The sequence below is a fragment of the Pseudochaenichthys georgianus genome, chromosome 1 (genome assembly GCF_902827115.2).
Source record: "Pseudochaenichthys georgianus chromosome 1, fPseGeo1.2, whole genome shotgun sequence".
Classification (NCBI taxonomy): Eukaryota; Metazoa; Chordata; class Actinopteri; order Perciformes; family Channichthyidae; genus Pseudochaenichthys; species Pseudochaenichthys georgianus.
This window is the reverse complement of record NC_047503.1, coordinates 34,877,862-34,895,653: the sequence shown is the minus strand read 5'-3', so window position 1 is coordinate 34,895,653 and position 17,792 is coordinate 34,877,862. Positions and strand designations below refer to the sequence as shown.

The window sequence follows — 17,792 nt, the reverse complement described above, 5'->3', positions numbered from 1 at the left end:
CTGTCCACAACCTCAAACAGTCACACTCCAAACTCCACTATGGCCAAGACCAAAGAGCTGTAAAAGGACACCAGAAACAAAATTGTAGACCTGTACCAGACTGGGAAGACTGAATCTGCAATAGGTAAGCAGCTTGGTGTGAAGAAATCAACTGTGGGAGCAATTATTAGAAAATGGAAGACATACAAGACTACTGATAATCTCCCTCGATCTGGGGCTCCACGCAAGATCTCACCCCGTGGGGTCAAAATGATCACAAGAACGGTGAGCAAAAATCCCAGAACCACACTGGGGGACCTAGTCAATGACCTGCAGAGAGCTGGGACCAAAGTAACAAAGGCTACCATCAGTAACACACTACGCCGCCAGGGACTCAAATCCTGCAGTGCCAGACGTGTCCCCCTGCTTAAGCCAGTACATGTCCAGGCCTGTCTGAAGTTTGCTAGAGAGCATTTAGATAATCCAGAAGAGGATTGGGAGAATGTCATATGGTCAGATGAAACCAAAATAGAACTTTTTGGTAAAAACTCAACTAGACGTGTTTGGAGGAGAAAGAATGCTGAGTTGCATCCAAAGAACACCATACCTACTGTGAAACATGGGGGTGGAATCATCATGCTTTGGGGCTGTTTTTCTGCAAAGGGACCAGGACGACTGATCCGTGTAAAGGAAAGAATGAATGGGGCCATGTATCGTGAGATTTTGAGTGACAACCCCCTTCCATCAGCAAGGACATTGAAGATGAAACGTGGCTGGGTCTTTCAGCATGACAATGATCCCAAACACACTGCCCGGGCAATGAAGGAGTGGCTTCGTAAGAAGCATTTCAAGGTCCTGGAGTGGCCTAGCCAATCTCCAGATCTCAACCCCATAGAAAATCTTTGGAGGGAGTTGAAAGTCCGTGTTGCCCAGCGACAGCCCCAAAACATCACTGCTCTAGATGAGATCTGCATGGAGGAATGGGCCAAAATACCAGCAACAGTGTGTGAAAACCTTGTGAAAACTTACAGCAAATGTTTGACCTCTGTCATTGCCAACAAAGGGTATATAACAAAGTATTGAGATGAACTTTTGTTATTGACCAAATACTTACTTTCCACCATAATTTGCAAATACATTCTTTAAAAATCAGACAATGTGATTTTCTGGATTTGTTTTTTCTTCTCATGTTGTCTCTCATAGTTGAGGTATATCTAGGATGGAAATGACAGGCCTCTCTCATATTTTTAGAGTAGTATCGATGTACAGATAGTTTATTCATCCTAAGGGAACTATTCCAATCCTACCACACAACGATTAATAGAAATGGCGTAATATGTAGAAGATACAATTACCACTCATATCAACATTATCTACCCTGATTATCATTTCAACTATTTTTTCTTAAATTAGCTGATCTTCAGAGAGGCTGTATTCATTCAGTAATCCTGTATGTAGCTACAACACCGTTTTTTGACATTTTGACATGATCTGAAATACAGATGTAGATAGAAATGTACCAGAGGAATTAATGTTGTATTACTGGCATCAAACCTCTTGGTTATGTAAATCATAGTACCCAGAAGGCAGTTTGGCATACACACAATCTTGCATCCCACAGAGTTTCTTGATGCAGTTCTTTCTAGGCCACAGTGTCAATGTGGAATAAATAGGTTGCAGTTTGCTGTTTTGACTAAGGTGTATTTTTATTTTATTTTCAGGTGGAGAAGGAACGACTAAAAGACGGTCTTCCATTGGAAGACAGGTAAGCTGGTTTTCTTCTATGGTTTTTCACACAAGGTGTAGTAGACCTTTAAACCATCTCACTTTGCTAGTTCAAACATCGGTCAGACAAAGACACCATTTCTCTCAGCTGTTTTAAAAGAATCTGCTGTATGGAGATAATGAAAGGTTTCCACCTGTTCATGAATGTCACTTGGGAATATGTAGAGACTTCCCACCAAGCCACATAATGACCAACAAACCCCAAACTATACAGCTTACAGATTGCATCATACTGGAGTGTTTTTCTGTGTATAGAGTAGAATTATACTGTAAGACACAGAGTGAAAGCAGGGCAACAGCGTGGGTTGGGTTTGTGATCAACCAAATGGAAAAACAAACCTACCATCACCAGAGAAACATGGTTTGGTATGTATAGAGACGTGAACACATTCAACAAACTACAAATTAAAGTAAAGCTCTTTTTTAAATGGTTTATTTGATATACGCAGAATCAAACTGTAATTATAGGGCGACGGGTTTTTGCATTCACACGGACAAATGATGAGGTGTGGTTTCAGTTTAATAGCACTACCGTTTTCCTAAAAGGCTTTAAAAAGTCTCCCCCCGTATGCAGGCAGTGTTGTTTATGTTGGTGTGTGTGACGGAGAGAGTTTTTGGGGGCGTGTGTTACAGAAGCACAGAACCAAATTCCTGACTAATTTTAGAACTCCTTGAAAGAAAAAGCAGGGTAGGTCTGTCTTTCCCAGCTGTATTTCTTCTCCCAGAAAATGGTCTGGAAAATGCTGGAAAAACACAATTCAATATCATGAAACAGTGATATATTGGCTTGTGTATCCTTCTTATCGATACTGAACGAACAGTTTTATAAAGTTCTATATACTCTAGAATGTGTGCTTGCTTCTGCCTCTTGATTATGTTTTGAGAGAAGCAATGCCAGTAACGTAAAGAGCCCAGCCCGTCCTACATTTGCTCCTGGCATAGAAGTTTTTACCTGGAAAAAATACACAAAGTTTGGCTAACTTGTCTGTGCAAGTTGTTTGTATTGCCCTGCAGGATTTTCATGATACCTTTTTATTACTGGGTTATTGCCATGCCTTTTATAGTACATCATCCAGCATGATAATATGTAGCAGGTGTGGCAACAACAAGACAACATGAACAAGTCTGAATGAAATAATAAATGATCTTCTTTACTTTAGCTTTGAGACTACACATTTAACAGAAAGAATGCATTTCAAACTTGGGGTGCAGAGTTAAAAAATGTGTTGTTTACCAGTCTTAGGATATTTAGATCTTTCCTTCTTCAATTGTGACATTTTGTATGTCTCTTTTATGAAAGTGCCACCTACCGCTGTAGTGCTACTCTAGATTCAAATGCTTTCGGTCTTCATCTGGTTCACATGCAACTGACTGTTGCTGAACAGTGTGGGAATATTGCTATTTTTAAGTCTAGGGAGGTTAGCGGCAAAGGAGGCTTGATAGTGCTGTTTGACCCGGAGACCTCCAGCGCGTTGAGGCCTCTCGTGTCGGGGTTATCAGCCGCTTGGCAGGCCTGCCATCACTCTCCCCCAGCCTAGAGAGCAAAGAGGGCTGCAGATAGAGGTTAATGATATCTCTGTCTGAGTCCAGTCTATGTCAAACTGTCTGAGCTGTTTCTCACTTTATTCTCCACTACAATAATGTCTTTGCCCCGTTAATCTGTTGATATAGGGAATATCTTCCTGGCACATGTGTTTTTGATTTCCATGTTACTCTTATTGTTTCCTTGTTGCTTGTGAGCACCAGTTGACCTAAACTCTCCCCTGGTCCTAACCTCTCCCCTGCAGCATGGCTGAGCTCACTGCTAGCACTGGCTTTATTTAAGTTAGATCCAGGGGATCAAATAGCACCAAACATAACTTGTTATTTTTGTACTGTGGCTGTGGACAGAACCCTTGGACTACAGCTCAGTGGCATGCTTGTTGAGACTGAGTTTTTCTGTGAAGCCCGCTGCTGTTGAAATCAGAGAAAACTGAGTTACTAAAACATATGAGATGGTAAATTCCCTTCTCCACCTTTTTTAAAGAAGCACAGAAATATGACACTTTAAGAGAACACAGCACACACAGTTTTACACTTTGCTTTTTATCTAGCTTTCGGATATAGAAAAAAAGTAGTTTTACACTTGCATTAGTCAGCGTTGTACATTTTCTTTTAGTGCTGCTCACAGTAATAATCTCCTTTTTTTAATTTAGATAATTGGCCTATAAATGTGATGTTGGAACTGCTGACGGCTAACAACATTGCCAGATCTGTATCAACTGTCTCACACAATACCACTCTGCACAGGCAGACTCATTTTCCCTTCACATTCAACTCTTCAACTGAAATGGTTGGAAAGTTATGAATTAACAAACGATAAGAACTGGTAGACCATGAAAGGGAAGCACATGTAATGAGTATAGAGTGCCCCTGATATCAAGTCAAACGCCACTGCCAGCTCTCTGATCTGGTCTCTGTTGTAGAATTGCATTTCTTATCATGTCAGCCGTGGGAAAGAAAGTGAAATATTAATTTCACAGTTGTTAGACCATGAGGAAGTCTGGACAGTTCAGGGCTTAAGGGCAGGTGAATGAATGGCTATGACCAGTACAAAAGTGTGTTTGTGTGTGTGAATAGTAAAAGGCAGAAACATTAATGCAACCCTTTTAACATCAATGTTGTTTAATAAAAAAAGAAAGTCCCTTAATAAATAAGGCGTATCTCTGAGACCCTATGACAGCAAACAAGCAAGACACTGAATACTCACCTGTTTCCGTGCTTTGGTCCCGCTAGCTGCTGGCCAACACAGTGAAACATGGTGCTTTTTGTTGGAATTACATCCCTTTCAAACTGGCAAATCAAATCACAGTATTTAAGTGCTTTGTGTGATCTACTTGTGTTAATCAGATTATACTTAACCCGAAGTTGACCCTAATTAACTGAGATACCCTGCAGGAGGTGTAGCTTGTGAATTCTGCAGCAGTCTGAATTGTAGTGGGTGGGTGTCCAGTGGGAACATGGGGGTATTTTCGAGTTGGGGGTACTTTTTGTTTCCCTTTCTGTGGCCAGTATTCGACCAAGTTGCATCCCAGTTGTTCATAACCCGTTGCTGCCAATAGACATCTATCAGCGTAACATTTGTATCTGCAAAGGAAACGTCTTGGAGGTCGTTGGTATCTTTGTGTTTTTCAAGCTTCTATTCCAATTTGAGATAATTGTTCTCATTTAGTTGAGCCTGAAGTAAATTGTTTATGACTGAGCCCTTTTTTTCCTTATCTTGATGCTTGTTGCACCGAAGCACCTATTCGATTGGCCAAAGGAAGCTAAAGGGTTGCTTGGAGTGTTCAGGCTGGTCTTTTCAGTTTTGTTGACTCCTTTTTCTTTGCCTCTTTTTAAATTGACTTGAGCCTGAACTGCTATTCAGAGAGTAATCCAGCTCAAGCAGAGCTTTGGTACAGGTGGTTAGTACGTTTGCTTTGTTGGCATCTCTAGCTTTGTGTCTGCAGAATGAACTGTACTTATGAAATCTACACCCCCCCTAATTTGAATTTCGGGATTTTAAAGAATCTTACATATAAATTGAGCTTGATTCGTCCAATTGGTTTCAACAGTTTCTCAAGCTTGTTTTTGTTCTTTTCTCCTAGCAGTAGACTAGATACACTGTCCTGTTAATAACTAACCACATTAACCAAAACAGAAGTCTCTGGCCTTTCTGTCAACGGGGGCAGTCAACACTGTCAACAGACTCAACTGAGATCCATCTGATACCCGACTAGACTACATCTTCAATTCATACTGTTAAAATATGTTTTCCTGGGCTGGCTGAAGTATTTCGTATTTTATATAATAAATACTAAAGGTTTTATGTTTAGGGAGGTTTATGTTAGTGAAATGAATAGATACCAGCACTAACAGTTTGTAAATGAAAATTAGAGAAGGAGAATACCCGCTCGGAACATTTAAATGTATTATACAACCCTTTTTACTGTACTTTCTTTTTCTTCGAACTAATGGACAATTTTCGATTTAAAACCTCGATTTTTTTCTGTTTTTTTCTAAACAAACCAGACCAAGGCAAAATTTAAATACATATTTTCTTTATTAACACAATAAAAATAAATGAGATTACCAAGTAGTCTTGGCCTATGTCAGGGATCACCAACTACATTTGTCCAAGGGCCAAAATGTATCCAATAGACACTTTCGAGGGCCAGCGATTTTTATATATAGCCGAGAATTTTGAAGTTGTTGACCGGGGGAGGGCTGCTTGTGGAGCACGCTCAGGTACTGCGGAGCGCATAAAGCTTAGCAGACTCTTCACACTAACGAAGGATCACTTATTTTTAAGGGCAGGGAAGGCTACGCAGTACTCAGTCTACTGTCCCACAGCTGCTGCCTCTCTGTTGGACTCCGGTACTGCACATTACTCACGAGACGTATTAAAAACAATTAGTGGGGGGTGAACGCACTGACCACTCCGGTCAGAAAAAAAAATCTCTTAGTAGGCCGTCCCTGAAAAAACTTGTAAAATGAAATACAACAAATAATAAATAATGATAATGAAATGAATAATACAAAAATACCCTCAAACAAAATAACATCCCTTTAACTTTCTAGGAAGTTGTCTTTCTACAGACCTTACACAGAACAGTGGTTTGTTCTATGTATGACCGCTTGTACCCGAACCACTTCCATACAACTGAAGTAGCACCTTTTTTAGGAATGAGTTCTTCATCTGTGTTCGTGGACATTTTTATGGTACATCTGTCGATGAAGCGGTGAATGTGATTGTAGTAGGCTATGTGACTACCCGATCTGCAGCTCTGCACATGCGCACAGTGTTATAAATTAAAATCAATGTTTTTGATGGCATAAAGTACCTTAAACATACCGTCAGTTTCAATGCTGTTTTATACTGAAAAACCAGAAGTTCTCGTGCGCATTTAGCATTTAGCATGTGGCTAATATTCTATAGAGGTGAATTTAGTAGCGATATGACACGGAGTGTTGCACACCGAAACCTACTGATTTCAACACTACAACTACTGTATAGACGTCGAGATATTATTATTGCTGAATATTAAATGAAGGTACAGTTTATTTGAATACGTTTGTTTACAGACGTGGGTAGCATGAGACAACAACCGGAACTACCAGAAATGAAACCAGCCGTGAAGTTTTTCCTGTATTGAGTATTGATTACAGCGTTCAAAACCATATTAAATGAAAAGTCATGAAAGAGATAATGAGGAGAAAAGGCGTGTTTAGTTATATATGTAATGTACAAAGTCTGAGTCCTCTGTTATGCTCAACAACGAACACAGCATAACAACAGCAGATCGGGCAGAGCTGCAGATCGGGTAGTCACAGGCAATGTGGCTGAGTTTTGTGCGCGTTCTGGAAAGTGAGAGAGTAAGCTACTACGGAGTCCCGAACTAACCCTAAAAACAAATCTGCGGAGTCTAGAAATGTTTTAAAATCGCGATTTTTCGGTTCAGCCATTTCATAAACCGTAGGAAAGTTAAAATGCAAATTAATCGTGAAAACCGAAAGAATCGCCCAGCCCTTCTTTGAAGTCCAAAAAGCACTGCCCTGTTTTCTCCTGCAATGTTCAAGCAGCTTCACAGGGTGTCCTAGTGTTTCTGCACAGTCCAATAACGGATTCATGATAATGAGTCTTACAAATCCCACAGCTACTTACTTACAGTTATTAGCAGTTGCTTTAATGGATGTGTCCCAGCAGCGGGACAATGTGTCAGCATTCGTTTATATGCTAGAAACTGTAAAGTGCTCTGCAGGATTAATCTAATGTAGTTGTTTGAGACAAAGGCACATGTGATTTTTGATGACGAACATACAGGCCATCATCAATATGTATGTTGTGTGTCAGCGTAGGGCGAGGTATAACACAGACTTATCAAGGTATATGTGTAAAAGTGAGTTGGCAAGCTTTGTATTTGTTATGAAATACTTTATTGCTGATGTGCTCATGTGTTTTGAAATCATGCCATCTTGCAAGGCTAAGCCTGTATGTTGTGTATTTTCGTTACGGAATGCTTAACATGGTTTGCGAAACGCATTGTTCAGAAAGTCTGATAAATTAAACGTTTACACTTTTAGTTTAATGTGTTTCTCTTTCTTAGTACTCCAACTCCCATATTTGGGATTTCTCATAAACAGGATAAGTGCTTATGACAAGGGCTTATCCTGGAGTTTGGCGTTTACATGTGCAAACGCATAAACCGGATCCTAAACAAGATCATAAACAGGTTATTCATGTGAACACAGGCAGAGTCTTGAGCTGTAGATCTTCCACTGGCTTGCTTCTGTTGGTCATCAGCTGTGTGAGACTTCTGTCAACTGAGTCCAGTCTCGCTGTCACTCATGCACACGCACATGCACGCACGCACACACATGCACATTCTAAAATCAGCTGCTCTTTGCCTGCTTCTCAGTGCTCATTAGCACAGGATGTCACACACACACACAGCCATCAATAAAAACACAGCAGAGCTCCAAAAGTAGCTGCTGGAGAGAGACTTGAGAAGAGAGCTTCCTGTTTTAACCCGACTTGTGGTTGGTTGCTTTTTTTTTTGGCTTTCCGTAAGTACTCTGCAAATCAACATATTGAAGACTGTTTACGTAACGTCGGTCTACAGTTTTTATATGACATGAATGTCTGCCATCTGAGGGTTACGTACATTCAACTCATAACTTATTAAATAGAAGTGTTCATAGTGCTGTTTATAGTGCATAGGGTCTAAAGTAGGACAAATCATTGTACCGACCATTGATGTATCCTGCCCTTTTACCACGTTGGCTTATATCTTTGAACATATTCTGTCTTCTGGCAGATCTGCTTATTGCCGGTTTATGGTGGTTTGCCATTTAAATGAGAACGGGTGTATGTGTTGTCATCGTGCTACACTCACCACAATAGTACATTTAACACATTTAGTTAAAAATCTATAACCTGTGTACCCAGCGTTAATATATTTTTTTACCAAAGTTATCTTGGTAGTTAAATAAAATAAATTACAGCTATGTCTTTTTAACCATCATCTAGTCTAGAGCTAAAGGTGTCACAGAAAGTCTTTATTCAAATCTAATCTAATTTAATGTGCCGGCATGATCATAGTCTTTTTTGTTCAGCTGGAAAGGTATGGCTTTAGGAAGGAGCCTAGGGGAGGATAGTTTTAACTATACACATTCATAACTGTGTTCTTGTACAAACGTGTTTGTTAAATAATAACTGTATATTTTCCTCTAATACTTAACATTTTGAATGTTATGAGATTCATGTGCAGTCTTTTTGACTTGTCCTCTTCTTCCTTTCCTCCTCCCTCCAGCTCCTCTCTATATTCAGGGGAGAATGGGAGGCCCTTGCATTTCCAGCCCCCAGTGTTGGAGTTTGGGATGCAGTAAGTACTGTTCAATATGAAATGTCTTAACATGTATGTTGTTCAATCAGTTCTGAAAATTGTGAAACCCTTTCATCACACGCCCAATTACAAACTGTACTTCATTTCATCATCTCAGCCTTGAGTGATGTGGAAAACTCCACTGACTCAATTTAACCTGAGAGAGCAGGATGAGCGAGATGAATGCAACAGAAAGGAAAGGCAATATTTCATAAAGCAGGGGGCCTTCAACTTTTAAGAGCAGACAGGATATCCAAGTATGGCAGTAAGCTCTGTTTCCCAGCATCCAGGCACATACTGGAGAGGTCGACCCCCGTCACAGAGGTTAGGAACGTCCCTGTTTGCCTACATACTCCCAAAACACAGAGAATATCAGACGTAATGCTGCAGTTGGCAGCAGTCCCCAATGCTTTAGCTAAAAGAAATGAGTCACAAGCAGCTTCTATTTTTACAGTTTCTTGTATAATACATTTGGAATGTAGGAGTTTAATATCACTGGGTAAATATTTTGAGGCTACAGGGAATTTGCAGTAGATATCAAAACAGGAATATGAGATCAAAATCCCACACGTCGGTTTGTGGTTTCCTTTTTTCTGTGTGATCTGTGTTGATTATATTGTTCAGTTAAACCTGAAGTATGAAATAATTAATCCTGAAGATGTTCAAATCATTGGAAATCATGGATGAATACAAATAAAGAAAAGTAGATTAAAATATGTACAATATGTCAGCTGATAACCGAGCAAGTCAAAAAAACACCGGTGTGAAAGGTTAAAGTTAAATTGCCCAGATGAACTGCAGATGACCTGAAACACTTCAGCGGTTCGTGCATGTTCGGCTGTCTGGCCGGCTGATGATTATTGATTATATGCAGATAATACCTCCTGCTGACTGCATTATGGTGTTTTTAGGTAGCTCCTTTCTACCAGTGTCCAAAAATGTGTTTTTTGCCAGGTAGATGTCTGGAAAGATTCAGTTAGAAATCACTTTTTATCTCCATCTCCTCATGCTGATTGTATGGAACAGCATGTGTTTCACTTCCTGAATGAAAGTCAAACTCTCACAGACAGGAAGTGAAAGAGGCCTCAGCACAGGCTTGACAGAACACCTTAAAGAGCCTGTGACACGAGTTTCCCCCATCATCCAAACCGATCAATTTGAGTACATATTGTCCCCTTGAAAACCGTTACTGAACTGATTTTGGATATTTGTACTTTGATAACCATTAATCTGCCTTCAATGTTGACCATTTTCTGGATCTTCTCGGGGATTCTTCAAGTCCCGCCAAATGATGTGTGACGTCATTGCGGGCACAGCGCTCCAGCTGCACCGTTCAGGATCCCAGCATCTGCATGTAAACGCACGATGGTGCACACAGCAGGTTTATGTTGTATCTGTTAGAAGTTTAGGAATGAGGTGCGTCAATATGGGCGATCATATGGTCATGTAGCCAGTGGTGGAATGGGACTAAAAATCATCCCGGGACTCTCGACCGGCCCACTTCGGTACCGCTAGTAAATTGTCAACGGGGGGAGTGGGGGATGTCAGGGGCGGCGGGTGCTGTAGATAGTATATGTAAATATTTGTGTCACTGCATCCTGGTAAAATACAAATATAATGTATAATGTCTTTGACCTTAGTGCTGCTAGCCACCTGTGCCCTGTACTACGAAGCCAGTTCAGCAGACCCTGGATATGTTTGAGTAACAAACAAACTAACAACAACAAACTAACAAACGAGATCTCGCTAAGCGGTCCTACGACGCTGGTTATCAACTCGGTAAATCAAGCCAGGGTTTCTCTCTCCAGCTGAGAGCGCGTTCACGTCTAAGACACGAGTGGATCTGACTTTAATTACATTTGACTCGAGTGTTTCGTCAACATAATGTGTTGCTTAAAATAATACTTCTGCATACAGTATGTGACACTGTAAGTGTTGCACGGCCAGATGAGGCTGGAGAAGCTGACTCGGATAAGAAAATATATGATATTATATGATCGATGATCGACTGATTGATGATGTAATATGAATGATAAGTGCGACACGTCGGCGTCTTCTCTGCATACGGCAGTTTAAACTGTATTTCCTTTATCCTGTAATATGACTTGAGAGATTTAAACTCCGCACACTGAGTTGATCTCTTTTCTATAGACGCCGGAGTCGGGCAGCGTCAGGTAAAAGAAGTTATTTAGCCTTCTCAAACCTGAACCTCACGCGCCGCCTATGGTTGATGTGCTAGTGACTTATCCGACCGGCCCACTTCGGTACCGGCCCATCGGGATTCGTCCCGATGGCCAGTCCGCCACTGCACCCAGCCCACGTAAACTGTCAACGGGGGGAGCCTCGCTGCGGGGAAACGGTGGACCTAGTGTACCGATCGGAGTGGGAATAATAATAATAATAATAATCCGTGCATTTTATCCATTAATTTCCCCAACATTGTGGTAAAAAAACCACACGTTTAATCCATGTTGGTGTACTACAACTACAAAAAGCATCGGTTTGTTTTCTCATCAGGAAATGCAGACCGGCACAAACAAACGATTTTTAATCATCATTCTCACGATTATTTAATGTTCGCCGAATTGACATGAAAGCACTAATAAATGTAGTTTCATCCACTTGAGTTTACAACTACAAAAATAATCGATTTGTTTTTATATCACATCCTACGGGAGGAAATTCAGCAGCTCTCACTACCGATTTTTAATCCTAATGTAATCATCATCTTCACCACGATCATTTATGTTTATGTTCGCCGAATTGACATGAAAGCACTGACAAATATGAATATACTGTAGTCAACTTCATTAAAACGTTATTAACGTGCCTAAACTCAGTAATTCACAATTTCTACGCATAACAACACACTTTGTCCTTTTTGGCTCTCTCGCCGCACAGTGAAGCGTTCCCGCATTGACGTCACTTCCGGCTTCCCCCAAAACTTCAAAATGAGTCGAAGGAATTTCCCCGCGATGTTCGAAATTATTGATATTTAACGGAACGGTATCGCTTTTTCTTTTTTAAACTGACGGTTCGAGATTACTAGTAGCCCAATATTTCATTGCACAACAGTTGTTGGGATGCTGTCACAGGCTCTTTAAATGGATATGTCAACAATGCAATATTTTGTTACGTTGATGTACTCAACTGAAAACACAATACATGACTTTTATCTTGTGTTCAAAGTTATTGAAATTAAATCTTAAATGTGCACATCTGTCTTTATATACATTAGCTGACTTGATGAGTCATATCAGATTATTACACTCTACAATGCCTATTTAGTTTCCTGACCTTAACCACACATAATTGTTTAAAAAGTGAAACTGTATGATTTGTACACAATTCCTTTCCAAAAATGACACAACGCAGTAAAATGCTGGCTCTGTATTCCTTCCTCTGCACAGTAGCAATAGAGAGCATACAGACCACCATTGACACGCACTAATTACATCAGGGTTTCTCCGTAACCAAACTCCATGTGCTGCTGGGGTTTCACTGTGTCCACCTCTGTTGAAGCACAACCAACTGACTGTTGACCCGCTCTCTGCATCGACCGAAGAGAGAACCAGAGAGTCAAGGTCACAATTTTCCAGTGAGAGTAAACCATCTCGATATCATATTGCGGATATAGACACAGATATTGAGTATCATGCAACATATGTTAACCAAATATTTACTGCCACCGCTGTGTTACCATTCAAAATAACAGAAAGCATCGAAGGAGAGAACATACAAGTATTTCATCAGCATTTTGTTACCAAACTATTCAGACTAAAGGAGTAACCCTTAGAATAACCAGAACATCGAATACTTCTGGTAGTTTGTTTAAACATTCCAAATATTGTTTCCGTTGCTGTGCTGCCAAATTTGTGTTGTGACAGCAGTGTCCATGAAACATTTATAGACCACATGTTTAGCTATTCTCTCTGTTCATAGGGTTTAATTATCCAAGTATTTCAAAGTTGGGTGTGTTTCAGGATAATCTGGATATCAACGTAAAGGGTTTCCTCCACAATGTTCTGTATGTTTTTATAATGATGTAGTTCAGTATGCATGTTAAGGGCAGAAGTAGTGAAGAACAACAATGTGTGCAGTTTTTATGTTCTGGTTGAGCCACAACACAACAGGATCATTTATTGTAACTTAATTCAATTTGTCATCATTTGTTTGCTGAATAGGCCAAATACTTTTAAAGCCTCACGAACAAATTCCATTCGCTTTAAAAGGTCATATCATTAGTGTGAACACAAACAACTTTACATTATAATTCAGAACAGGAACATAAACCGTTGCCTCATAAAGTTAGGGGAAGCGGCACCTCTCTGGCACACTCTACTAACACCTAAAACTTCACAGTGGTAGTATTTGTTGGAGGGCTATTTTTTTAAATATATTTTATAAAGGTTAATTGTTATTGTTGCTACCCTCTGTATATCTGAGGAAATTCAACTATCATAACATTAAGCCATGCATTAAGTTAGCATTATGCAAGCTTTTCTCTAAGACCCAGTAAACTTGTTAAATAACCCACATGAAAGGGCCTCACATCCAGCCGCAGTCAGCACGGTTATTAAAACCTCTATATGAATATGATTACGCTGTGAAATGGCCTGTTATCATGTTGGTGTGAGAACAAAGCAGTTAGAAAGCAAGGCTATAGGGCCACCATATAGCTCAACTGGTAGAGCTGGCCCATGTATAGGGACTCAGTTCCCATGCGGAGGACCCAGGTTCGAATCCGGCCTGGAACCATGGACGCATGTCATCCCCTCTGTCTCCCCCTTTCAACACAGTCATCTCCAATAAAGGCTAATCTGGCCCAAAAAATCTTTGAAAAAAGAAAGCAAGGCTATCCACTCAAATGTGTTTCTTGATTCAATTCGAAACATGATTTATGTGATGATTATTTATTTGTTGGTTTAGGTGTCGCAAAAAATTATGTAGCAGCAGAAGTGGCTAAATCCAGAGAGATTATCTTTGCGATTAAGTTACCCAAAAGCTTTCATACATTTCCTTATTGCCTTATTTGAACATGCGGTTTTACTTATTCACGACTCATAGTGGACTCAAGTTTAATACCTACCTACTATTACCTTTCTATAAAAGATATGTGATTGTTTCAAAGTTGTGCTCATCTACAAATAAAATGTGTTTTTGTTCTTCTTAAATTACACGGTGAAATATTCCTGTTGGTGTTTTATCTAAACCTTGAATTTAAAGTCATGTCATGAATGCTGATTTCCTAATGTAAGAACAAGTCAAATGAACAGTTTGACCCTAAATGCACTAATTGAAATTGTGAACTAACCCTAACCCTAAGAACTGACGCATTTTTAACAACAACCATAGCAACTCCAGTCTTGATCGGTTTAATAAGCAGCAGAATTATTTATTTTTGATAGAGGCTCTTTAGATGCCTCATGATTAAAATGTGTATTAGCGATATGATGCCTTTAGACGATTGGTGTATACCTGCACGGGCTCCATGGGTAAAAGCTGTGTTGAGAGCCTGTTATTTATGAAACTTGTGTGTGTCTCTACAGGCCGCTGGGGCTGCCAAGAGCTGAAACCATATATATACACAACCCCAGCCAGGAAGTTCCTGTGACACTGCTGTCGATGTTTACATCCAGCAGGCATTTTTACATACCTTTCTTTCACAGAAGAGTAAGTGTCTACGTGTGCGCCTGAGTAGCTGCACTACACAGTATACTCACAAGTAGTATTAATAATTGTGTCTTGTTCTCTTTAAAAAAAAAAATGCCTAAAATAACTTCTCGTTTTTCCCTCTCTGTCCTAGGTGATCCCCCCCCGAGGGAAGGCATCTTTTAAACTAATTTTCCTCCCGTCTGAAGAGGGCAATGTAGAAAACACTTTATTTATAAACACATCGGCCCATGAGCTCCTGTCATACCAGGTCAGTTCCATAAATACACTTCCAGCTGTGTATACTCGGATCGTGTTCTGTTGGGATTATGATGAAATCCTGCATCGTGACCCTTGTTTTTCCTCAGCTATGCCTATGTATAGTAAAGTGAACGTTACACAAATGTTGGATGTGTAACCACAATGTGTTAACTGTCTATGGCAGTCTGTAAAACAATCTTTAGTCATATCAAACGGTGTTTCCTGAAACATTATGATCCATAATGGCATCAGACCAGACTTCTGGTTTGGGTCTGCTGCTCTGAACAATGCTGCCATCCACCATGTTTGTTTGTTCATAAACCAAGTCAGAAACTCTATTGTTCCTGCTCGTAGATAATCTCACATTGCATGATTCAGGGCCCGTAAAGTAAATATTTTTACAAGCACATCCCTGTGAAACTGGTACACTACGCAAAAAAGCTTTTACACAACCGGTGCGTTTATTCTTACAGCATTTATCAGGACATTGTACTGCAGGGTGTCCGCAGGGTCTTAAAAAGTATTAAAAGTTGATAAATCAATTTAGCAAAAATTAAGCCTATTAAAAAGTATTAAACGCCATTTTCCAAGGTATTAAGAAGGTCCACAGCAACGACAACATGAAACGCCCTTTAATTTACTGAAACAACATGTCGGGAAACCCCCTCAATGTGGCCCCATGCATAGCGTGCCATAAAATGCTGCTTCTTATTTGAAGTTCTCATTCATAACACTCCGTTCAATGTCTCACTATGGGATGCGCCTCATCGCGGAGCAAACAGAAGCATCAATCTCATTACGCCAATCCTGATTGGCTGGTGATCTTGACGTCAGCGTCAGGGGAAATCACCCCCTATAAGTAGCTTGCGCCACAACGCATGTGTCATTCAAACACCTCTTCTCGCTTCAGAGCACATCTCTACAGTAGCCGGGCAAGCTTCACTGTCCACACCCAACTGACTGAACCCAAATACCCATTTCGGTCGACGGGCGCTCGCCGGCTACTCCTTCTGCTTCGCAGGAAGATTGTAGTACTAACGCTGTTAGTATTTAAATCGACCTCGCCCTTCTCGTACCCGAGAAAGTAAGGTAGGTCCGATTTTTTTCAAGCTAGCAGCACACCTGTTAGCTCGCTCCCTCTCTACCGACACCACGGTAGCCAGGAAGTTTTCTCTTTTCTCTTCTCCACGGAGGAAGAAAGGATTTAAAGAGCATACTGCCACACCAGTCAGTATTCTCCGGGAATAAAAGACCCACACTGTCCTTTTCTCCGGATTAAGGACAAGGTGGTTTTATCTTTTCTCCCGTCCCACCTGTCGAGAGCGGGCCCTCTCCACGCCACGAGGCGACCAAGATGGACGCCCCTCTCCCTCACACCAGAGGAGTCAGGGACTCGGTGGCTCGACTCTGCGGCTGCGGGTTGAAGATATCGGGCACAGACACACACCAGGTCTGTTCGTCCTGCCTCGGGCTGGAACACGCCCGAGGCGCTATCGACAACCCCGGCTCATGCGGACATTGCGTCCGCTTCACTGTTAAGAGCCTCCGCCGAAGGTTAGCTCGACAAGCTAGCCTGTCGGAACAGGACCCCCCCCCCCCCCCATGTCCACGGACCCGCCGACCGGCAGTCAGGACACGGGGGCGTCCGCCACAGAGAGTGAGCCCCTCTCCGTGTCGGTCTGGGGCTCACTATCTGCTAGGGCTATAGAACCGGAATCCCGCGCCCTGGCAGGCCGGGACCTGGTGACGGCAAGACACGCGGGAACGGTTTCCCGCGCTCCACCAAGCTGGGGCTCCCGGTTAGACCTCACCATGGTCTCACCCGCGGAGGATCTCCTCGGGCCTGACTACGAGGAGGACGAAGAGGAGGACGCCCTGGCGTTCCTCCTGTCCGAATCGGATGAACAGGAAGAGGACACCTTCATGTCACCGGCTCAGGCTGCAAAGCCTGAGGCAAGTGCTGCTCTCCCGGGCGATAGCACACCAGCTTCGCCCGGTCTGAGCATGGACCTGCAGGCCGTGTGTAAACGCGCTGCAGTCAGACTCAATGTCCCGTGGCCCGAAATGGCCAAGGAGACCTCCGGGTCCCGCTACGAGGGAAAACATCTTCCCCAAGCAGCGGGGAAAAAAGAGACAACTCCTTCCAGTCTTCCCGGAGATGTTGGATGAGGTGTTGGTCTCGTGGAGAGACCGGCCCTTCAGCAACAAGGTCCCAATCCAGGGTGCCTCCTCCCTAGACTGTGACAGAATGGAGAAGCTCGGCCTGCTCTGCATGCCGCCCATGAAACCGCTGGTAGCGGCTCACCTTATACCAAAGGTGGGCCCGTCACCAAGCAGGAACCAGCAAATGCGGACCGTTTTCAGTCAGCAATGACCCTGAACGTGTCCTCGCTGTTAACCGCCTACCAAGCGGAGCTCTGCGAGGACCTGTCGGGTAACCCGGGGGCAGCCACTCTGGACGAGATGGCAACGGTCACAGACATTTGTCTCAGTGTCCAACGCTGCGCCGTCCAGGCCACGGGCAAAGCAATTGGGATCATGGTGGTGCAGGAAAGAGCGAGATGGCTCAACCTCACCACTCTCCCAGACCGGTAAAAGGAGGATGTGCTGGATATGCCCATTGTTCCCGAGGGAATCTTCGGCTCTGCTCTCGCCTCCATGCAAAGGAGATGTGAGACGAAGAAGAGGGAGGACGAGGCACTCCACCTCTGC

General features: G+C 42.1%; 1 protein-coding gene across 5 annotated transcripts in view; it reads left to right on the top strand.

The window, feature by feature from the left end:
• tmem131l (transmembrane 131 like) overlaps positions 1 to 17,792 on the top strand; it is a 49,870-nt gene that overhangs the window by 5,638 nt on the left and 26,440 nt on the right. For all 5 annotated transcript variants that reach the window (XM_034084851.2, XM_034084835.2, XM_034084827.2 and 2 more), the window contains exons 3-6: positions 1,701 to 1,744; positions 9,096 to 9,167; positions 14,717 to 14,840; positions 14,974 to 15,090. In XM_034084851.2, the coding sequence (XP_033940742.1) occupies positions 1,701 to 1,744; positions 9,096 to 9,167; positions 14,717 to 14,840; positions 14,974 to 15,090 (357 nt within the window). The remainder of the gene's footprint in view (positions 1 to 1,700; positions 1,745 to 9,095; positions 9,168 to 14,716; positions 14,841 to 14,973; positions 15,091 to 17,792) is intronic.